The following is a 24,007-nucleotide window of genomic DNA, read 5'->3' as shown; positions in this document are numbered from 1 at the left end:
AGTCCAATCTCCCTGCTAAAGAATGATTACCTAGAGCACGTTGCATCCAGGCGGGTTGTAAACCTCCCTGGGCAGCCTGTTCCAGCATTCTGTCATGCTCAAAGTGAAAAAGTTTTTCCCCACATTGAGATGGACCTTCCCGTGTTGCAGTTTGTGCCTGTTGCCCCTTGTCCTGTCACTGGGCACCATTCTAGAAAAATTTGGCCAAAGTCTCTCCAGATTAGTAGCAACATGAGAAATATTAAGAAAGTTGTAAAAAACATCCCAAACAAACAGGGAAAGAAATAAATAGTGATACATAGAAGAAACAATCAACTCGCCTGCTCTGTGGATCAGTGTTCAAACTTCTTGTGTGATAGACTTCAGAGAAACAGGCACAGGCTCAGCAATGTAGGTGATGCAGAGAGAAATGCTTTTATCTAAAGTTGCTTTTGGAGCCTGGGGTGGTCAGACACAAACAGAAGATTGCAGACCTGTAGAAAAAACCACTGTAAACAGTACAAATACCAGATAAATGCCATTGCAAAGCATTGGTTTCCAACAGTTTTCTGTTTTTGTAGACTCAGACAAGTTGGAGAAATCAATACTGTCCAGAAATTGCTGGGATAAGAGTGGTAGCGAGCCAACTTTTAGGAATGTTGCTGAGCAACCAGTAAAGCCACAAGATGGCTTTTCCTTACCACATAGCAACTTCCTAATTTTCAGGTACCACCCGAGGTTTAATTTTAGACTCTAAGAAAAAAAAATAGAGTGTTTCTAGTGTTTGTGTCATCGTCAGCTTTTGAAGCAGGACATGGTTAACACTGAGACTGAAGAAAAGGATTTACCAAAGGGACATAGAAGTCATTGTTTCCAAACAGAAAGACAACAGTTCCAGTTTTCACTTCAGTGGTTCTACATGAATCATTGAATCATAGATTCAAGTTGGAAAAGACCCTTAAGATTGAGTCCAGCCATTAACCCAGCACCGCCAAGTCCACCATTAGGTCCCAAGAGCCATGTCTACATGCCTCTTAAATACCTGCAGGGATGGTAATTCAACCACTTCCCTGGGCAGCCTGTTCTGATGCTTGACAACCCTTTTGGTGAAGACATTTTTCCTAATATCCAGTGTAAACTGCTCCTGGTACGGATTGAGGTTGTTTCCTTTCGTACTATTCCTTGTTACTTGGGAGAAGAGACTAACAGCCACCTGGCTACAACCTTCTGTCAGGGAGAAAGTGATAAGGTCTCCCCTCAGCCTCATTTTCTCCAGGCTAAACAACCCCAGTTCCCTCAGTCGCCCTCATAAGATTTGTTCTCTAGACCCTTCACCAGCTTTGTTGCCCTTCTGTGGACACTGTCCAGCACCTCAGTGTCTTCTTTGCAGTGAGAGGCCCAAAACTAAACACAATATTCAAGGTGCGGCCTCACCAGTGCCAAATACATGGGGTTTGTGCTGGCTGCACAATTTCTGATGGAAACACTGTTTCTGATGCAAATTTTTGATTAAATGCTTTTGGCACATTTCCTGGGATGTCCTTACTGAGGGATCTGATGCAATGGTATATGAATAGGCCAGACAACAAATTGGTGCACATGTTGCAGAAGCTCAGATGAGAAAAAACCTTTCTTTGCAAGAAGAAAAGAAGAAACAGAAAATGACAAGACTGAGGGCCATCAGCTTTCCTTCAGAACAAGTTTTTGATGATGTGAATTACTGAATTATTCTCCTTGCAAAAGCTAAGGTTTTCTGCCTGAATTTTCTGTTTGGCCATTTGTTTTTACTGCTCCAGGCAAACTACTCCTGAGCTTTTGTCTTTTCCTGGCCTTCTCCTTGGTAGCTCTCAGTACTTGATGCTCAACTGGCAGATACCAGTTTCTTTTCCTCAGCCTTTCTACAGAAGGCACAAGTTATCACAGTACTGACAGATTTTATTAGTAGTGTTTAGCTTCAGACAGGCCTGTGTTTAAGCCCCATGCAGAACCAAGGCCAGAGTGTTTCTGTTCGTTAAGATAAAATTTAGTATTTGGAGTGGGTATTTCTCTGAAAAGCCTTTTCCCATGCCAAGCTTGATTAGAAGGACAAGAACTTTTCCTTTATGCCTTTTTTTCTGCTTTTCCTTTCTAAAGGGCTCATAGCAGCACAGTTATGATGTTTGCTGGCAGCAATCCCAGCACAGTTACTTGAAGTCTGGATCCTTTTTGTGCAAAAACTTGTGATTAAGCCACCTTCAAACAGAAATAACAGCAGATCATGTCAATATCTAAAGCTTTCTATACTTGGTTATTACCCTTCATGGCTAGATGTGACTCGTCATGTTGCCTTTTCAATCATTTTGATTTCTGTTTCCCCCAAGTTTAAAACTCATGGGAACAGGAGAAAAGGTTTAATCTTTTACTTTGAGAGGCTGTTCTGCTAAAACTGCTCAACAGGAATACTCACAGGAGTTAAGGCAAACAGAAAACTGGGCATTAAGCTTTGCGTCCAGAAGGAAAAGCCATGCTTGCCACATTGTTATAAAGCTTAAGCAGGCAACCTGCACAGAGCTTTAAAAAGTCCCATAAAGATTTGTTTGCATGGAGATTTTTCCCACAGACTTTTAATTCCAGTCATCTCTCTCTTTAATTACGGTAGTGTCAGATAAAATTCCTTATAATATTAAATAGGTTGGATAAGCTGAAGAGATTTTATAGCAGTGGCATATTCAAGTTGTAGACGGACTAAAAGCTATTAAGGTCAATATACTGTTTCCTGATTTGCATCTGTAATTAGTAGCAGAATATGTCCTACCCATTTTAAAGAGTAATCTTTATGCAATGAAATTCTGGTTCATCTCATTAAAGAAGCAAATCCATCTTGTCTTAGAATTTGGCACACAATTCTCCTACTATTGTTTATTTTTTAAAAGCATTCTATTTAGGTGTTGACAGAGGAATGAGATGAGTTTGGTTTACAGATTGTACTAGTCTGCACATAAACAATCAGCCAAGTAAAAAAATACGTTTCGTTCTTTTTCAAGTCAAATAAGTGTATGTATGGGGACAGGGGGAGGAACGCAAAAAAATTCCACTGATATTAATTTTCAAAGCTGAAAACATGGTAACACAAGAGGAAATTGCAAAGCTAGAAGCTTACAAAGATGGAGGCTAAACTTTGGCTTACAGTCCTGCTTTTGACAGGGCAAAAACCAAATTTCTTTGCAAATAATCATACTTTAACCAAAACTTTATCTCTTTGTCTTAGAGGATGTTTGCTCTTTCAGTTATTTGAAGATTGATTTGGATGTCACTGAGGATAGAGCAAGAGTGAAAAGGGGGAGGGATTTGAAAGGCACTGGTATGGTAACCTGCAGCTTTTCTGTCCCTGAAGGGAGAGGCTGCTAATACTGTTGCATAGTCAGTGACAACATATATAGCGCTAAAACTCGGTGTGATATTTCTAAGTTCCTCTGCCCTCTGATGGGGCAAACAGTATCAACCACCACTGAAACTCAAGAACTTGCTGTTGTGTCATGATGTCTCTTAAAAGAAATAGTGCAAATATGTACTTGTCAAAGAAGACTGATATTACTCTGTAAAAATATAACCGGTACTGTCATAATAAGTTAGAACAAAAGAAATTGCCTAATTACTCATCATATGGAGAGAAAAAATACAAAGGGGAAGAAATGTTTAATTTTCAAAATAAGTCTTCAGTCTCTGCTATTTGTGTACTTCTCAATAAATATTTATGGACAGAATTCTTCTTAGGCTGCTCTTACGAAGACTATAAACATGTTTCTTTCCTTTCTATAAGTGTTTGAGCTTTTCACTGAGTCATGGACTTGTTTTTTTTTAAGAAAAGCCAATCAGCCCTATTCTGAATCAGGACCTGTTGCGCTGTCTCTGCAGAATTCATACAATTTTAGATGCAGCTGGAGTAATCCTCTTTGCTGCCACCCTATTCCCCAGCCCCCATTGCCTCAGCACTTGCAGCAGCTGGCTTACTGTGCTCAGCAAATGGAAGAGAAAGGACATTTTGCAGGTTCAACTGTTCCGCTAGAAACTCAGTAATGAAATCAGAAATGACAAGGTGAGCTCAGCAGAGACCAAGCTCTAAGATTATTTTTTTGCTAACCCTTTTCTGGCTAACCCTTAAATTCACATTCCCCAAAAAAATCAAATTTTCTTTCATCATTAATCAGTACTTTTATATTCTTCAAGGAAGGAGAAGAAAGGGGGGCAGGGAGGGGAGAAGATTGGTAATGGGTGGGGGGTAGAGGGGAGAAGGACTATCTTTATGTGATATTACATTATTTACCTTTGAGAGTGCTGTAACCAAAGATACATGAGAGTAAGTATTATATCTAGAGAAAAATGGGAAGCCCCTGGATTGATGACAAATATTGATGTGTGTACATAATAATATATATTGAAACTGTTCACTTACACTGAGATGATATAATGCAACAGGGGTTTTTCCTTCATAGCAAAAACAAGAGTTCCATTTGGTTCCTTCATATCAAATTTTCTATTTCTCCTGGTTCCGGACAGGTCAGAGTTAATTCCCCCAAGCAGCCAGCACAGTTGAGCCGAGTTGCCCCAAGCTGTTTTCCACACCACCTGACATCAGGGGACTGTGATGCAGAGGGGTGGTTCCTTGGCTCCAGAGTAGTCCAGTGTGGTTGGGTCTTGGGTTAGCCATCATGTTGGTGCGGGAAAATGGAGAGGTACAATGGACTGTGGTGTAACTCTAAAAAACTGGAATATGCACTGAGCTAAGGCCTCATGGTTAGTTAACTCCAGAGGGTCTGCCAATCACCCTGGCCCTGCCCAATCAAAACTCACACATAGGAAGGTGATAAAATCCCTGTAGTATGCATGAGAAACCTGTTGGGAAAGACAATCTGGTTTATTTCTGCTACAGTCAAAAGCAAACCTATTCATGGGATTGCTTTTGCTGAGGGACCTGGGCACACTTGGTGCATGATACAAAAGGATGGGGAAGAGCAGGGTGTACCCCAAGGGGATTTAATTCCAGGTAAGGACAGCTGCTAAATTGTTGCTGTATAACAAATCAGTCTGTGGCAGATGGTCTAAATAAAGTATAAATGAGATGTTATGAACCTCCCAAATCAACTGGAAATGTAAGATGATGTAGATGGTGTGGGAAAAGGTGTGGATAATGTCCTGGTTCTGGCCAGGACAGAGTTAACTTCCCCAGGCAGGCAGCACAGGTGAGCTGAATTGCCCTGGGCTGTTTCCACACTGTGTCATCATGTCCCTTTAAAGAGGTCTGGTCTGTGATGGGTGGTTTGGGTGGTTCAGCATGGCTCTGGAGTAGTCTGTCTTTGTCTGTCATCTGTGTTACCACCACCACATCGGGTCAGTAAAGTGCTCAGTGTCATAAGAAAGAGGGTGTGGTGTGGGGTGTGTATGTGTGGGGTGGGGTGGTGGTGTGCGCATGCACACCAGTGCCACAGGCTCTGTTATTGTTCCCCTTTCAGTGTTGTCAGTAAATTGTCCTTATCCCAACCCATGGGGTCTTTGTCTGTTTCTCCTCCAGGGGAGGGATGAGTGAGTGGTGCCTGGAACTCAGCTGCTGCCTGGGCCTGAACCACAACACTATTTTACCCTGTATTTATTTGTATTTTGAGCTCCCAAAATATACATAGTGAATTTAGAAACAAACGGCTATAAGCACAGTACAACAGCAGAGCAGGTGAAGTAGCCACAAATCCGACCTAGTGATGATTGAAGCCAAATGCTCTGTTCTATGTGTTCTTAAGTAAACAGTATAAGATGGCTGAGAAGGTGACCCACCATCCCATGCACAGACTTGGTACCACCAAGATTCACCATCAGGAGCCTAGTTTACCAGCTGTTCTGTCTGTTAGCAACGCCTACATAGGAAAAATGCAATGCTGGTTGCAGGCTACCTATTTATAGTCTGAGAAGGGAGGACCAAGATTAGTTTTCATTACAGTGATGAATATGAAGACTGAATCTGAGCCAAACCAGCCCCACTTAGAGGGTCAAACTGCAGCCAAGGTAATTAATACAGGTGTGCATTAAATTAACAAGGCACAGAGCAGCACTATGTAAGCTGACAAGCTCCAGCCAGTTATGTATCTCTAAATGACAGTAACACAGCACAGCACAGTGTAGTGCTGAGTATAGGAAGGGTGTGTTGGCCGGTATCTGCTCTCAACCTACTAATCCTTCATCTCAGTGCCTGGATAGGTGTACGTGCTCTGGTGGCTTGGGTGCATCCACACAGGTCAAGTGCTTCCATTTCCAGGGTTAGCTCTGGTTTTGTTCTGAGGTATTTCTTGACTCCTAAATGTTTTCTTAGAGAAATGCTGCATTTGTGCCTATTCTTTAAGGGATTTCCTTCAAGAATAGAAGGTGTCATGCAATAACAAATTCCTATGAAATTCGGTAGTTTCTCTAAATCAGATCCTGATGTACATCACTTTCTGTGCAGCCAGGTTTTTTCCTCCAAGACTGCCTTTTAGCTGTATATTTGAAGTCTCAGTTGAGACAAAGCAAGTAGTTTTTGGTCCATTTGTGCTCTTATGAGACTTAAGACTGCCATGCACGTTGACTGTCTTTTCCCAATGAAGAAAACTGTAAAATCCAGTGTCAGAGTACAGCTTTTACCTCTAGCAGAAGAAGAAAGACTTTCTAGATCAAAGCGAGAACACCTCTGGTGTCAAGCAACCCAACCTCTTTGCAGTTTGTGATTAGTTTCTTATTTAGACCAAATGCAGGCCTGTTCTTTAGTGTAGCGCAAGCTTTCTCAACACCAAATGCCAGATCTAGTAGCTGTGTGTATGCATAACTGTGATGTTCCCATTCAAAAGGTTTAGATCTTACATGGCATATATTTATTTATTTCTCCCATAAACACAGTCCTAAGGACCCTTCTGCATTGGGCTGCAGGTTATCACAAGTGATAGAGTGGCCTTTGATGCTCAAGCACAGCCTGAGTAAATTTCACCGTCAAATCTTCAATGATCAATGTAATTTATTAAATTTCTTTATATTAATATTGGAAATAAGTTTCATAACAATTAATACAACATGAATATCTCATAATTATGAGATAATTACACTCACACAGGGTTATGAAACACTGGGAAAAAACATATGCTTCTTAAGACAGCGAAATATTTGTCATCTTTACTTTTTTAAGTGTTGTTAGAGTATAAAAAGCAACCATCAGTAAAAAAAAATATGCCTAGAAATTATATTTTGGGAAGTTGAACCTAGAATAATGTTTCAGAGACATAAAACTGGAAAAGAATGAAGATTATAGTTTTACTCCTTAACTGTAGGCATGGTGTACATTTTAAGTATTTCTTAATTTCTGTGGAACTGGGATTGGAGTATAAACAAAGGACTGATATTTGAAGTATATATCTGTGGATAAGCACAGAACAATATAACATTATATTAATGCACCTTGTCAATTAAATTAATATTTCAATCAGATGGCTTTAGCCACAGCTTTCATGAAAGCTTAGAAGCCTGTGATTCATCAAAGGACATTGTCATTTCTTGTGAGTTAAATATTCTCAGTTTCAGTTCAGAAGGCTCTAAAATCCATCCAGTAATAGAAGATCAAGCAAAATAATTTTATGATCTCTGTGAATAACAGGTAATTCTGGAATCAATGACATGAAGAATAGTTAATGTGCTACATCAAGACTAAATTGCATCTTATGTTTTAATTCCGGAGAACATTTTCCATTGTGAAAATGGAGCTGCTCAAGGAGAACACAAATCAGATGGTCAGCCAGGACATTGAGGCCAGATCCATAGCCAAACACCAGTGACTTTGAAGCCACACATAGGAACGGAAATTCTACCCTAAGCAGAGAAATTTTCCTCCAGAAATGAGAAAATGTAGAGGGGAAGAGCTACGCAGAGATTATCCAGCACATCCTTCTTGTAAAAAGTCATGCCAGGGATAGCAAATGGGAATGGCAGAAGTAGAAATGGTTATTGAATCATGTTGTCCAGATGATGTTGGGACAGTGCAATGGTTCTATGCGTCTACTGAACTTTAGAGCTGCATCTCATTGTGCATGGACCTAGCCAAGGATCTGGAGAGCAGAAGGGAGGAGTCTGAGGACTAATCTTTCCTGCAGTTCACCTCCATTGCATAGGGAATAAATTCGGTACCACAGAGGAACTAAGCTCTTAAAAAAGGTCATTATTTTCTTACATTATTGTCCTAGTGTCTTTGCCTTACATCAGCCAATTGCTGAGCATGCAGTGGTTATGCAGTATTACCAAATGGGAATGGTAAGCTATTAGAATTGCTTTGCACAGCTATGAACACCCACCAATATCTACAAGGCTATAGACAATCAGATCATCATAGTTAGTAACACAGTTTCTGGACAACAGCAGGTTCCTGTATTTAAGGTTTACTATTCTGGCATTATGGCAGGGTTCTTACACACTGCATTGACTGTGGCACAGGGGTGATCAAGCTGATGTTTGCAGGTCAGTTATTGTTTAGGAAAAATTCCCTGGAAAGGACACCAGTTTACATGCATCATTAAAGCTCCATCAGCACATTACACAGCTCTAGGTTGTAAACCATGCCAGATCAGGACCTTTCATTCTTTAGATGGATGAAAGTAATGATGCCAACAATGACAGGGTATGCATTGTGATTAGGTATTGTGACCAGGAGGTAAGACTTTAGAGAAATGGCCTTCCAAAGATGACTGCAAGTAACACAGCAGGCGCTGGAAACTTTTCTGCATCACTGAATTCGTTTCAGGGTTCTAACATTTCACTGATAAATGTGATTGCAATTTTCCCTCGCTCAGCAAACACAGTGACTGGCAGGGTAAAGCAAACTTTTCTATCTGTGTTTATATCCATTGATCTATGTCTTGTAAGTGTTATGTCACTTGAGACTCTTTATGAAAACAAAAACTTTATAATGGCAATGAGATTAACTGCTATCCATCTTACTGTGATCTTAGTGTAAGTTGGTTTATTACCATTAACGACCATAATACTCTAGTTGATCCCAGGTAATAGGGCAAAGACTCCTTCATTTCTAAATTAGCAACTTAAGGCTAGCCTGCAATTGTAATTCCTGAAAGACAGCTACCTTCTCAGTAGCTTGTTCTGCATAAAGGGGTTTGGGCATTTGACCTGTGCGAAAAGCAGAAAAAATCATGGTCACAACAGTGGCAGGCATTAATCAAAAGGCCAAAGCTCAATTAGAATTGAAACTGCCCAGTATTGTGTCAGTCACAAGAAAGCCTTCTTTAAGTATGTTAATAACAAAAGGAGGTCTAAAGAAAGCAGAAGCATTCAATGTATTCTTTGCTTTAGTCTTTAATAATACTGATAGACATTGGACTGCCCAATCCCCTGAGTCAGAGGACCATGACTGGGGGAACAGTGACTTTCCATTTGTGGACCCTGACACTGCAAGGGAGCAGCTGTATCAGCTCAATGTTCATAAGTCTGTGAGGCAGGATGGGATTCATCTCAGAGTACTGCAGGAGCTAGCAGATGTTATGGCAAGACCCATTCCAATAATCTACCAAAGGTTTTGGAGTCTGGGAAGGTGCTTGCTGACTGAAAGCTAACCAACATTATTCCAACCTACAAAAGGTTGGAGAATTGTTGGTTGAGAGACGATCCAGGGAACTACATACATGTTACTCTAACCTCACTGCCTGAAAAGATTATGGGAAGCATTATACTGGATGCTGTTGAAAAGCATTTAAAGAGCAATGCAACCATCAGGCACAGTCAATGTGGGCTCACAGAGGGAGAGTGCAGTTTAATTAATTTAATACCCTTCTACAATGAAGTCACCTGCATCATGGATGAAGGGAAAGTGGTGTATGTAGTTTTTCTAGATTTTAGTAAGGCTTTTGATTCTGTCTCTCACAGCATCCTTCTGCACAAATTTTCCAGCTGTGAGATGAGCAGGTAGACAATGTTCTGGGTGAACAACAGGCTGCGTGGCAGGGCTCAACGGATTATAGTGACTGGGACTACATCTGACTGGTGACCAGTCACTGTTCCTTAGAGCCAGTTCTATTCAATCTTTATATCAATGATCAGGGTACAGGAGTTCAATGCAGGAGTTTTGCTGATGATACTAAACTGGGAGTTGCTGCTGACTCTATGAGGGACAAGTTACCTTGCAGAGTGATGTCGATAGATTGGAGCATTAGGCTATGATTGATAAGATTAATTTTAAAATGTCAAATTGCCAGATTCTGTACTTGTGACAGAGTAATGTTGGACTCAAGTCTAAACTGGAAGAGGAGTGGCTGGAGAGCAGCCCTGCAGAAAAGGGTCTGGGGGTGCTGGTTGACTGGAGACTCAACAGGAGCCAGCTGTGTGTCCTGGCAGCCAAGAGGGGAAACAAAATCCTGGGGTGCATCAACCACATCATCACCAGCCAGTGAATGTAGCCTCACCTTGAGTATTTTTTTGGCTTTGGGGCCCACCATTTAAGGATGTGAAAGTCACAAAATCACAAGGTTGGAAAAGACCTTTAAGATCATCAAGTCCAACTGTTCCCATCCTATGCTAAACCATATCCCTAAGTACTTGATCTGCCCTTCTTTTAAACACATCCAGGGAAGATGACTCAACCCCCTCCCTGGGCAGCCTGTTCCAGGCCCTGACAACTCTTGCAGTAAAAAATATTTTTTTAACATCTAATCTGAACCTGCCCTGGCACAGCTTCATGCCATTTCCCCTTGTCCTGTCTCCTGTTACTTGGCCAAAGATCATCGCCCACCTCTCTACAACCTCCTTTCAGGTAGTTGTAGGTGGTGATAAGCTTCCTCTTCTCCAGGCTAAACATCCCCAGCTCCCTCAGCTACTCCTCACAGGATTTTCCCTCCAGCCCCTTCCCCAGCCTGGTTGCCCTTCTCTGGACTCGCTCAAGGACCTCAGTGTCATTCTTATGGTGAGGAGCCCAGAGCTGGATGCAGTACTGGAGGTGTGGCCTCACCAATGCTGAGTACAGGAGCACAATCACCTCCATAGACCTACTGGCCACACTGTTTTTGATACAAGCCAGGATGCCATTGGCTTTCCTGGGCACCTGGGCATGCTGCTGGCTCATATTCAGCCTGCAGTCAACCAACACTCCCAGGTCCTTCTCTGCCTGACAGCTCTCCAGCCAGTCTCCCCCAAGCCTGTAGTGCTGCATGGGGTTGTTATGGCCCATGTGCAGCACTCTACATTTGGCCTTGTTAAACCTCATCCTGTTGGTCTCAGCCCATCGGTCCAGTCTGTTCAGATCCCTCTGAAGAGCCTCCCTACCCTCAGGCAGATCAACACTTCCTCCCAGATTAGTGTCATCTGCAAACTTACTGAGGGAGCATTCAGTCCCTTCATCGAGGTTATTGATAAAGATGTTGAACAAGACTGGACCCAGGTCCTTTAAAGCATTCCAAGGAAGGCACCAAAGGTGCCAAAGGGGCTGGCAGTCACGTCCTCTGAGGAATGGCTAAGAAATCTGGGCTTGTCTACTTTGAGAGAAGGAGATCAACGAGCAACGTCACTGCTCTCTACAGCTTCCTGAGTAAGGGAAGTGGAGAGGCAGGTGCTGATCTCTTTTCCCTGAGAAAGGGAAATGGAAAAGGTTTAAAGCTGTGCCAGGGGAGGTTTAGAGTGTATATTGGCAAGCATTTGCTTACTGAGGGTGGTCAAACCCTGGAACAGGCTTCATAGAGGGATGATCCATGCCCCACCCCGTCAGTGTCTTAAAAGAGGGATTTGTCCAAGGCCCTTATCTCCATGTTTAACTTTGGTCAGCCCTGGTGGTCAGGCATGACTAGATGAGCATTGGACTAGCTGAGTGTTGTAGGTCCCTTCCATCTGAATTGTTCTAGTCTAAATTCACTGTGTTACAATCTCATAACCTACTAGGTTGAGATAGAACAGAGCTGTTTTACTAGCTTTGAACTCTTCTTTAGATGTGTTGATATTCTCAGCAGGTTTTGTTCTGGACTTCCAGCAATTTGTTATTTTGTTGAAAGATACAGGGTAGTTTTATCTTGAAAATTTAAATCTAACCTCTATTTTTATTTAGCCTGAAAGGGTGTAATTCAGTTTGCTGTTACACAGTAATACACTCTTCATATGTTTACTTAAGTATTATTTTTCTAGTGTGTTGCCAAGGGACATTTCTGCTATTAAGCCAACACCTTGTGTACCAATTCCATTTAGTTTATTGATTCATGTTTGGATTAAGTAAATCACGACAATGCCGTCTTAATTTTAAATTAAGTAGGAATTTACATGCTGCTTCTCAAATCATATTCTTCCATGATGTTGGTAAACTGTAAACCTACAGCCCGAGAAATACAATATTGCTGCTTCTAGTTAGTCTATGGATATTGTACTAAGGATGCAAGGCCACAGCCTTGCCAGGTTTGTACTCTTTTTGGCCTCTTCCTGAAGCTTTGTTTTACACGATTTAGCTGAAACACCACTTTTTTTCTAATGACAGAGTGGGGTATTCCTAGTTAGGTTTATTTCTGCTTATCTTCTTATGGTATAACTAGATTTTTATGTAGATATGTTGTTTTCCGTGGCACGGTTCTGATGGAGGAAGGGGAGCTGTAGGGCCTCCAGCCAGATCAAAACACTACAAGATACTACTAAAAAGTAGTTATTTTGTGCAGAATGAGATAGTGATGCTACGCAGAAGAAACACACCTGGTATGATAGCAGTGACCTTGAAAAGTGGAAACATGGGATGCAGAGCAGAGGAGTACAGGCATGGGGTGATATGAGACTGGGCACTGACTGATACAGGGGACCTCAAGGCTATAAACAACTCACCAGTGATCCAATTAATTCAGGACTGGACAAAACTGATTTCAGGGGTACCAAAGAAATCAAAGATTATTTGCAAAACTTACTATATATCTTAAAAAGTATATACATTAAGTTTAGTAAATCATAGAATTGTTTAGGTTGGAAAAAACCTTTAAAATAATCAAGTCCAACCATTAGCCCAGTACTACGAAATACATCACTAAACTATATCTCTAAGCATCACATGTATGCATCTTTGAAATACCTGCAGGGATGGTGATTCAACCACTTCCCTGGGCAGCCTGTTCTGATGCTTGACAACCCTTTTGGTGAAGACATTTTTCCTAATATCCAGTGTAAACTGCTCCTGGTACAGACTGAGGTTGTTTCCTTTCATAACATTCCTTGTTACTTGGGAGAAGAGACTAACAGCCACCTGGCTACAACCTTCTGTCAGGGAGAAAGTGGTAAGGTCTCCCCTCAGCCTCATTTTCTCCAGGCTAAACAACCCCAGTTCCCTCAGTCGCCCTCATAAGATTTGTTCTCTAGACCCTTCGCCATCTTTGTCACCCTTCTTTGGACACTCTCCAGTACCTCAGTGTCTTCTTTGCAGTGAGGGGCACAAAACTGAATACAGTACTTGAGATGTGACCTCACCAATACCAAGTGTGTGGACGTAATCACTTTCCCAGTCCTGCTGGTCACACTATTTCTGATACAAGCCAGGATGCTGTTGGCCTTCTGGGCCAACTGGGCTCACTGCTGGTGCATATTCAGCTGGTTGTTGACCAACAGCCCCAGGTCCTTTTCCTCCATCTCATTTTCCAGCCACTGCCCCCCAACCCTGTAGCATTGTGCAGTGTTGTTGTGATGCAAGTGCAGGACCCAGCACTGAGCCTTGTTGAACCTCATATAGTTGGCCTTGACCTATTGATCCAGCCTGTCCAGATTCTTCTGTAGTCTTCCTACCCTCCCAGAGATTAGTGTTCCTGCACAACTTGGTATCACCTGCAAGTTTACGGAGAGTGCACCCAATCCCTTTGTCCAGATCATTGATAAAGTTATAAATGTAGTATAGTAAAACATAGAGTTAATGCAGCATGGAATTGCAGACCAGTAAAAAACAAAGATGTACATGCACGTTAGCACAACAAAAAATGACACGAAGCAGATCCTTCAGTAAAACCAATGAAGCCACCAGCACCATAGTTCCTCCACTAAAGGGCTCAGGATGCTGCAACTTGCCATCCTTGCTCTTCTCTTTCCCCAACACACATGCCTTCTACTCAGACTAAAGCCATACTCTCAGCCTCACACAGATTAGTACTGTTGACAGAAGAGGACTAGCCTTGCTGCCCAGTTGCATTTACACCTTTCAAAATTAGGTACCACTCGGCATGAGAAACACTGCCAATTTGCTTTGAGTTCTGTTTCCTGAATTACTTCTGACATTCTTTTCTGATTGGAATGTCTTTCTTCCTTCTCTGCCCCTATTTATTTCATTGACAATGAAGCTGAATAAAATCCAACAGTGAATTTGGATTTCATTAGAGACAATTCCACTCAAGATGCAGATCTGAGGTCTTGAATCAAAGCTGCGATTGTTGCAGTACTGATAACCCCAAACTGCTCTGCATGTGCATGCATAGATTCCTCTCTTCCAGAATGGAGAAAGAAGGAAAAAAAAAAAAAACCATAACCACACCACCTTGATTTGTTGAGCATAATTGTATGGATAATCTCAATGCATTACTTTGTAGCACAGAACAGCTTTCCATTCACACATCCATCTTCTCTGAAATAGGAGACTATTCTTACATTTTATTCACATAATGGTTTTGATAGAAAATCTGTTTTGCTGCAGATGAGGGCCCTGGAGGTTTTTGGTCTATTGTAATACATAAGAGCTGCCTGACATTGCAGCATTCGTTCTCTAGTGCTATTGCCTAGCAGGGCTAAAAGCATTGACGTCTTTTACAGTTCTGCTATTGCCATTATCCATTTCAATGGGGTTTAAATGTAAAAGTGAAATTGATGGTGTTAAAGCATGAATTTCAATCATGCTAAGAAAGAAGATATTGATGGGAGCTAGCAAGGGAGTTCTGGGGAAAAATATTGCCAGGTAGGAGCCGAAAGGCTGATTGCTGTAAGCCCAGTGACTCTGTGTTACCAAGTCACAAAGCTACCACACATAAAAAGATGTCAGTGCATGTTGCATATCTCAGGACAAGGTGAATTTGTCCTTGTCAATATTATGGTAACCATCTCCGTCCTCCCTGAGGTGGAACTTTGTGGGAAAAATCTTCAGGTCTTTATTCAGCTTTGTATCTGAGATTTAAAGTGTCCCTTCTCATTAGTCTTTGTAGTCTGGGTGATTTCTTGTAGCTACAGACTATCTTGCTTCTTGTAAAAATCATACCTTTGTAATTATAGTGCAGCGTTCTGAGACTGACTCTTTATGGAGCAGTAGAAGAGACACTTTGTACTATGCAAATTATAAAGAACACAGTATTTCAGGGTTAGAAAAACTCACAAGAAAGAGGTAAGGCTGTCTTGCAGGAGCATAATGAGTTGGATTTTAATTTCCACAGTAGATAACCAGAACTGTTAGCAACCTTGACACAAATTGAAAATAGAATCACAAAGTGTCATGTGGCCCATTGAAGCACCTCTGGCACAACTATTGTTCTGACCTCTGCTTGGATCCAAGCAAACATCCATGACAGTTTCCTCTGGGAGCCACGATCAGCTCTTCCCTTGCTGCCTCTATATGCACCATGTCCTAAGACTTAATGCCATCATCAAGAAACATGCAATTTGGGAGAGACGCAGCCATATTTGGGCATCTCCACATTTATATTGGGTTGCAAACAACTGAAAAGGCTTGTCTGGTGTCTTGATTTATTTTTATTTTTGCTTCCATGCATGTGCAGCATGCTCTGTACCTGTTTAATTGGTTTAAGTCAAATTTAAACACTAAGTAAGCTTAAAATAACAGAGCTGCACAACAGCGCTGTCTTGATTACTGAATTCTTGATGAGATTGCAAAGAAGAGAAAATTTTGATGCTATATTTTGCACTATACAATAAAAATCCTCCTTATCTTTTAAGCTTTTTAGCTGGCTACCACCGTCCTGGACAGGCACACCCTCTGCTGGGTAAAAAACTGGGTGGATTGCTGGGTGCAAAGAGTTGTGGTAAATGGAGCTAAATCCAGCTGGAGGCCTGTCACAAGTGGTGTCCCCCAGGGGTCAGTCCTGGGTCCAGTCCTATTCAATATCTTTATCAATTACCTAGATGAAGGGATTGAATGTTCTCTCAGTAAGTTTGGGACAACACGAAGCTGGGAGGAAGTGTTGATCTGCTTGAGGCTCTTCAAAGGTATCTCAACAGGCTGGATTGATGGGCTGAAATCAACAGGATGAGGTTCAACAACGCCAAGTGCAGAGTCATGCACTTGGGATATAACAAGCCCATGCAGCCTGGGGAATAGTGGCTAGAAAGCTGCCTGGCAGAGACGACCTGGGGGTGTTGGTTGACTTCAGGGTGAATATGAGCCAGCAGTGTGCCCAGGTAGCCAGGAAAGCCAATGGCATCCTGGCTTGTATCAGAAATAGTGTGGCCAGTAGGTCCAGGGAGGTGATTGTGCCCCTTTGCTCGACATTGGTGAGGCTGTACCTCACATACTGTGCCCAGTTCTGGGCTCCTCACTACATCAAGGTCCTGGAGTGTGGCCAGAGAAGGGCAACCAGGCTGATGAAGGAGCTGGAGGTCAAACCTTATGAGGAGCAGCTGAGGGAACTGGGGTTGTTTAGCCTGGAGAGAAGAGGAAGCTGAAGAGAGACCTTATCACCGCCTATAATTACCTGAAAGGAGGTTGTAGAGAGGTGGGTGTTGGTCTCTTCAGCCAAGCAACAGGTGATAGGACAAGGGGGAATGGCCTCAAGATGTACCAGGGCAGGTTCAGATTAGACATGAGGAAAAATTTCTTCACTGAAAGGGTTATCAGGCATTAGAACAGACTGCCCAGAGAGGTAGTTGAGCCATCATCCCTGGATGTGTTTAAAAGAGGTGCTTAGGGGTATGGTTTGGTAGTGGACAAGTATGGTTTGACTTGATGACCTCAAAGGTCTTTTCCAACCTTGTGATTCTGTGATTCTGTATTTTAGTGATCTGGAGGGACAAAGGGCAAATGAAGCGATGGTGTGTCTCCAAGCTCTTCTTTCTTCCTATCTGCAAAAGAGAAACTCTTTTGTTTCAAAGCCTCCTGTGTCCTTTAAAAATTTCTATCCCTCCCAGCTTGAACAATTTTCTTAGAAAGAAGAACATTTCTTGCAAGACTTTCTTATAAGCACAACATTTCTTAAGGTCCAGGTATGCCTAAGTAATAATCATTATGTAATGATTATAAACAGGTCAGATTACAAATTTAGCACTTAGTGTTATTCCTAAATAGACTTCCTTTCCCACCTCGAATTGGTTTGGTATCCTTGCTGCCTTAAGATCTACCCTGTGGTTTAAGTCACAGTCACAGTCTCCTCCACCTATCATTTGCCCAGCCTAAAGTGGGAGAAAAAATGCCTGTAGGATTAATAACTTAAAACCATTTGAGGAAGAGAATGTGACAGTGTGCCAAAGAAATTTTGACTCATAGTGACTGACTAAGTTTCCTATCAAACAACAATACTAATGTGTGTAATGTAGGTTTTTTATTCAAGATTTCCTTAGGCTGCCCCTCTCTTGTCAAAAGACGTCTTTTTGTGACAAAAATCATTATGCGTGTTTAGTAAAACATTGCCACTGTACTCTTAATGTCTTTTTCCCCTGAAAGTGTTTTGAGATGTCTCTCTCAAGCTGCAGGTTTTCCCATTCAATATACACTGATTGTATTTATCCTCTCATCAGCAGCATCGGCAGCCACAGCTTTCTGCAGAGTCAAATTGCAGCATTTCAAATAAAATGTAAAATCCTTAGTGGTGTGCCTCTTCAGTACACTAAACATAGCATTATATAAAAATTGATTGATTCTGTTTTGACAGAAGTGGTGACATGCATTTCAGCATGAACCCATCAGCCTGTCTGACCTTGTAGTTGTACTCAGTGGTGGTAGTCCTACTTATAAGTGTACTCTGGTGATGGTTTGAAATCTGAGCCATATAGATGGACACTGTTGGGTTAATCCACAACACTACCCATCCTAAAAACTCTGAATTCTATCTTTTACTTTAATAACTAAGAAAGTGAAATTTTCACTTCTGATTATGCAAAGAATCACATAGAACTGAAAATTAAATGCAAACCTGTGCTTTGGGTATATGCTGTCACGGTCAAGGTTTTAGGGACTGATTCTGTGTCAAATTACATTTAATGCTTTCAGGTTTGCAAGATACTTAAAAGCATATAAATAGAATATTACAGAATACATAGGTGTTATTTACTTAATTGCAATAGTAATGATAATGCATTGTATTGCAGTGGAGGCTACGGTTAAGGGACTAGGGTCCCATTCTGCCAGGACATGACCAAACCAAGCAAAAATATGATCCTTTCAACAAAGCCACTGTCAGTGCGTCAGTTCAACAAAGCCACTGTCAGTGCGTCAGTGGAAGTGATTGATTAAGATAGGTGTGTAACTTGTAGTTCTTGAAGTGCATGAGGCTCACAGGAGATTTAAGTATGGTGCAAACATGGGACTTGCATGCGGTAAATGATTGCTGGGTGATACTGGGCAGGAAGGCTCATCTCTAACCAGCATCTCCAGCTAGAGGAGGTTGAATTTCATAGCTACTTGAATTTCATAGTAGGTCCCCTGTAGCTTTCACAGCTCTTTTACTTGTTATATGTTCTATGTTGTTGGAGATTGTAACTAGGGTAATATTCTGATAATGTAAAGTTAGGGAACTAAAATACTTTTTTTCATTTATAAAAACCTAGAAGAATTTCTACAAGGTTATTATGGACAGGAAAATTAGCTCCTTAGCAAGGATAGTATTAAGATATTCTTGACTTTTTGTGTAGATCCTGTTTATCTCATGTGAGTTTATTCAGCAAGTGGAATAAAGCCTGTTTCAAGAGTCTACCAGCATTTAGCGTATCTGTAGCTCCCAGGAGAAGGAAATGTAGACGTCCAGGTACATCTGCAACTGGGAAAGCGTATCTTCTGTTTGGATCCTGTACTAACAGATTATTGACAAACACTCATTCACCTAGACTCTAATATTGTGGAAGCACTCTGAAAAGTGAGAGGTGGAAAAAAACCTGAGACCATAGATGAAAACAAAATTCTACAGCTTTTTTCAGAGAAGGACCTTGCATGGCTGAGTTGAGACCTGCTGCTCAAACTAAAAGGCAAGAGGGAATTACACAGGCAGTGGAAGCGGGACAGGTATCCTGGGAAAAGTACAGGGACATTGTCCAGTTGTGTAGCAACGAGGTCAGGAAGGCCAAGGCATGGTTGGAGCTGAACCTGGCAAGAGATGCCAAGAAAAACCATGGCTTCTAAAGGTATATAAGCCAGAAAAGGAAGGTTAAAGAAAGCGTACCTTGATGAGTGACGGTGGTGAACTGGTGACAACAGATGAGGAAAAGGCTAAGGTTCTCAACAACTTTTTAGTCTTGGTCTTCACTGATAACCTCTCTCCTCATTGGTCTCAAGTTAATGGCCTGAAAAATGGGGGCTGGAGAGACAGAATCCCTCCCGCTGTAAGTGAAGATAAGGTTTTTGACCATCTGAGGAACCTGTATGTACACAAGTCCATGGGACCTGATGAGATGCATCCCAGAGTCCTGAAGGAATTGGCTGATGTAGTTGCCAAGCCACTCTCCATGATATTTGAAAAGTCATGGCAGTCAGGTGCAGTCCCTAGTGACTGGAAGAGAGGAAACATCACAGCCATTTTTAAAAAGGGTTGGAAGGAAGACCCTGGGAACTACTGATCTGTCAGTCTCACCTCTGTGCGTAGGAATATCATGGAACAGATCCTCTGCAAGGGTCTGTGCTGGGACCGGTGCTGTTTATCGTCTTTATTAATGATATGGACAGTGGGATTGAGTGTACCATCAGCAAATTTGCTGGTGACACCAAGCTGAGTGGTGAGGTTAACATGCTGGAGGGATGGGATGCCATTCAGAGGTACCTGGACAGGCCAGAGAACCACATGAGGTTCAACAAAGCCAAGTGCAGAGTCCTGGACCTGGGTCGGGACAATCCCAGTTATCCATACAGGTTTGGAGATGATGTGCTGGAAAGCAGCCCTGAGGAAAAGGACTTGGGTGTACTCATGGATGAACAGCAGGACATGAGCCACCAATGTGCATCTGCAGCCCAAAAGGCCAAGAGCCTCCTGGGCTGCATCAAAAGAAGTGTGGCCAGCAGAGTGAGAGAGGTGATTCTGCCCCTCTGCTCTGCGCTGGTCTGGTGAGACCTGACCTGGAATCCTGTGTCCAGCATTGAAGCCCTCAACACAAGAAGGACATGGAACTGTTGGAGCACGTCCAGAGGAGGGCCATAAAAATGATCAAAGGGCTGGAGCACCTCTCCTATGAAGACAGGCTGAGAAAGTTGGGCTTGTTCAGCTTGGAGAAGGAAAGGCTCTCAGGGGACTGTATAGCTGCGTTCCAATATCTGAAAGGTGCCTGTAAGAAAGCGGGGAAGAACTGTTCGTGTAGCAATAGTAAGAAAGGTAATGGTTTTAAACTGGAAAAAGATAGATTTAGACTGGATATTAGGATAAAGTTCTTCATGATGAGGGTGGTAGATCACTGGAACACATTGCCCAGACTGGTAGTGAAGACCTCGTCCTTGGATATATTTAAGGTCAGGCTTGATGGGGCTCTGTCAGCCTGGCCTAGTGAAGATGTCCCTGCTTACTGCAGGTGGATGTTGAACTAGATGACCTTCAAAGGTCCATTCCAGCCTAACACAATCTATGATTCTATGGATTAATCAGCATACTTTTCTTGCCCAAGCTTGTTTATGATATGAAGATTATTGATATTACTATTGAAATCATTAATAATACTAAACCTGAAGATTACCAGTTTGTCTTAATAGGGTAAATAGTAATATATGTTGAAAACCAGCTTTCATAGCCTAGCTAGTTAATTCACAAAGCTACATATATCTGTGTTATGAATGTACATTTCCACTGTACCGAGCCCATTTCACCCCCTTTTCATTGCTCACATGTGCATTCACACCCATACACAGAAAATCTCAGTTACAACTTTCCCCCTGGGATGTATTAAAGTAAATGGAAAGATGCTTCTTTTCCAAAGCCTCTCATTCTACATTCTTGAGAGAAGCAGAAACAAATGGAGGGACTGAGATAGAAGTGTGGAAGCAAATAGTATGCATGCATTTAAACCTAAAGCCTTCTTCTGTTAATTCAGATGTTCAATTTAAATTTGAATAGAGATTAATAAATTACACAAATTATAACATTTCAAACTTGGGTGTGGGCCAGGGGTGTTATATATAAGCAGTGTTGAGCTTTTGCAGCTTCAGCATGCTCATTCATATTCATCCTGTGCTAATCAGAGAAATAATAGCATTATCACCTAGTTCAGCCATAAAATAATGGAAAACTGATCTCTGGGAGTTTTCACTTGAATGGGAAGTAGTTTTTTATGGTGTTTATTAGCTGGAACACAAAGCATTCAGCTGTGGTTTGTTAATGAGTAGTATTTTAATATATTTCTGAATCTGAATACATAAGCATCTTGGTGAAAATAGGAGTAGCTGTTGTAGTCTCTCGTTGGCTTATCACATCACCTATGAAATTTTTTGTCTTTGCAGTGTAGTGCTAACTTGCACAGAATGCTGACTGGCATGTTAGTTAAGTACTGTTACAGTTCTTGAGTATTATTAATTATGATGTGGAAACATATTAGAGGACTATTATGGGCATATGTTAATTATGTCTATAGAGCTTAGCTTCATTTATTGGATTTTTTTTCTATTTAATAGACTTCTAATAGACATGACTACATTTTGAGAAGAAATGGGTGTAGTCATGTAGAGTAAATGTGAAGTAGCACGTGAGGCGATGTATGAAAGCAACACATGTCCCTGAGATGAGGTAGTCAATTAGTAGTTTAACCATCTGTCTGATCTCCCATGAATTCAGTGTTACTACACTAAACATGTAGTAGCAGCACATTTCTGTATGACTGAATATGATAAATTAGGAACTTGAAAATAAATGTAACGTTAAGCTGCTCTACCTTCTGAAACCTGACAGGCCATGGCCAGAAAAACAAAAAAAGAAGTAGTAGAATCAAGGTGTCTGGGGTTTTTTCAGCATAGACAGCAGTGTAGCATATATCAACATGAAAAGCTTCAACTTTTCAGGCAGCTTCAAGGGAGCACTGAGTTGTGTCTGTCCTGTCTATCCCATGCAGGGAATTACTGGAATGCGGCTTCTTTCGTTACTTCGTCATCCTACCTTCACTTCTCCACCTTCCAAGGGGAAACCAGCGCAGACATCTCTTTCTATTTCAAAACATCGGCCTCAGATGGGGTGTTTCTTGAGAATCTGGGGAACACTGACTTCATCAAACTGGAGCTGAAATGTAAGTAGCTGCTTGCCACTACTTGTCTTGGCACCTGAAGTGGGTTCATATCAGATAGTAGATTTCAAGAAATATGTATCATTCAGTAAAACATGTAAGCTCAGTAAATTTTGAAAAAAAAATTCCAAATCATGCTGCTTTACATATTTGCAAATTGCCTTTCATGGGAGGAATACTTGAATTATATTTGAATTGTTTATCAAGGGAAGAAATGCAAAGGATAAATCTGTTAACATTAGTTATAAAAATGACACTGACCTAAAAGGATTTTTTTTCAAAATTACATCCCAGATTTATTTCTTTAAAGTGTGTGCCTTCAGTTTTGTGTATGCTTTTTTTATTTTATCTCACCGGTTTTTTAGAAATAGAGGAAAGAAAGAAAAAAGAGAGCCCATCCTAATCAGCAATGTAAGGAGGCAGAGGCCGAAACCTTGCATATGATATTTAAAAGCCCTAAAATATCTCATAAAAATAATCTTTATCAGCATTATCTCTTAATAAAATCACTGATCTGAAAAACAGGGCAAATTAATTTTATTATTTAAACCATCTTTAATGTCCCAGGTGCAAACTTTCCAAGGAAGGTCACGAAACCCTCAGCTGTACCTGATTTCTGCTCAGTGAAATTGAAGCAGTTGAATTAGGAGGGAAAAATGTTTTATGTCTCCTTTGTTCTCCCTTGACCCTGTTTACCCTGTCATAAATGGGAGCAGCGACAGGCCTGCTGTGCTACATGTGGCTGTTATTACAGCCTCTGGCAGCACATTACTGCAGCAGGGTTACATGAGTGCATCAAGCTGCCTCCCTGCACTTGAGCACCAGGAACAGAATTTGTGCTTCCTTTTGCTGCAGGAGCTATTCATGGATGCCAGGGACCCATCTCTAAATATTGATGCACAAAGGTCAGCATCAGAAGTCATTGATGTTGAAAGAGACAGAATTGTTTGCATGCCCAGTTTTTTAATTTATTTTTATGTGGTTTCACTGCAATTTACATACATGCATTTAATTAAAAAAATGAATTGTTACTTCCTGAAGTCTAAACCTGTAGCTTAGAATGTGGAAATTTAAAAAGTACCAAGAGGTCCCTTTAAAATATACCTAAATTTCCCCTTCAGGTAACAGTAAAGTGCCAAGTAACAGGTGGGTGACGTGTCTTTCTCTCTTTCTACAAGGAATTTAGTTGATTCAAATTTTCTGTAATCTACAACTTGGTGAAAAACAAAATCTTTTCTACTGAGTGACAGGAAATCGTCTCATTCGTATTAACAAGGGCACAACCCTTTAATAATAAAGTTGCTGCTATATCGAATTTCACTGTGAATTTAAGTTCTACTTACAGTCACCTGAGATGGACATCTCCAAAGTTTCTTGCTCTTTTTATGTATGGAAGTTGTTTTCAGCTGTGGTAGTTATCAGACTGTTCACTTAGCTAAAAGGTGACAATAACAGTGAATAAAGGTGACGTGGCAGTACCTATAATTCCTTTGAACTCAGAGCAGTTTAAATAATAATCATGCTGCAGTGGCTTGCTGAATAGATGCACCAGTTCAAGAAAGCATGTGGCAGCGTACCCAGAATATCATTAAACAGGAATTTAATTTTAAGCCTATGCTTGAGATCCACTGACTGCTGTATTAAG

General features: G+C 41.3%; 1 protein-coding gene across 1 annotated transcript in view; it reads left to right on the top strand.

The window, feature by feature from the left end:
• The window catches only part of CNTNAP2 (contactin associated protein 2), a gene marked incomplete at both ends in the record, with an annotated part of 1,153,104 nt that overhangs the window by 1,008,762 nt on the left and 120,335 nt on the right, over positions 1-24,007 (top strand). The window contains one exon of the mRNA XM_084260050.1: positions 22,195-22,365. Within this exon, the coding sequence (XP_084116176.1) occupies positions 22,195-22,365 (171 nt within the window). The remainder of the gene's footprint in view (positions 1-22,194; positions 22,366-24,007) is intronic.

Source organism: Gallinula chloropus (assembly GCF_964237585.1).
Source record: "Gallinula chloropus genome assembly, chromosome: 2".
NCBI lineage: Eukaryota > Metazoa > Chordata > Aves > Gruiformes > Rallidae > Gallinula > Gallinula chloropus.
The sequence above is the reverse complement of the archived record's forward strand: the minus strand, read 5'-3'. Positions and strand labels throughout refer to the sequence as shown.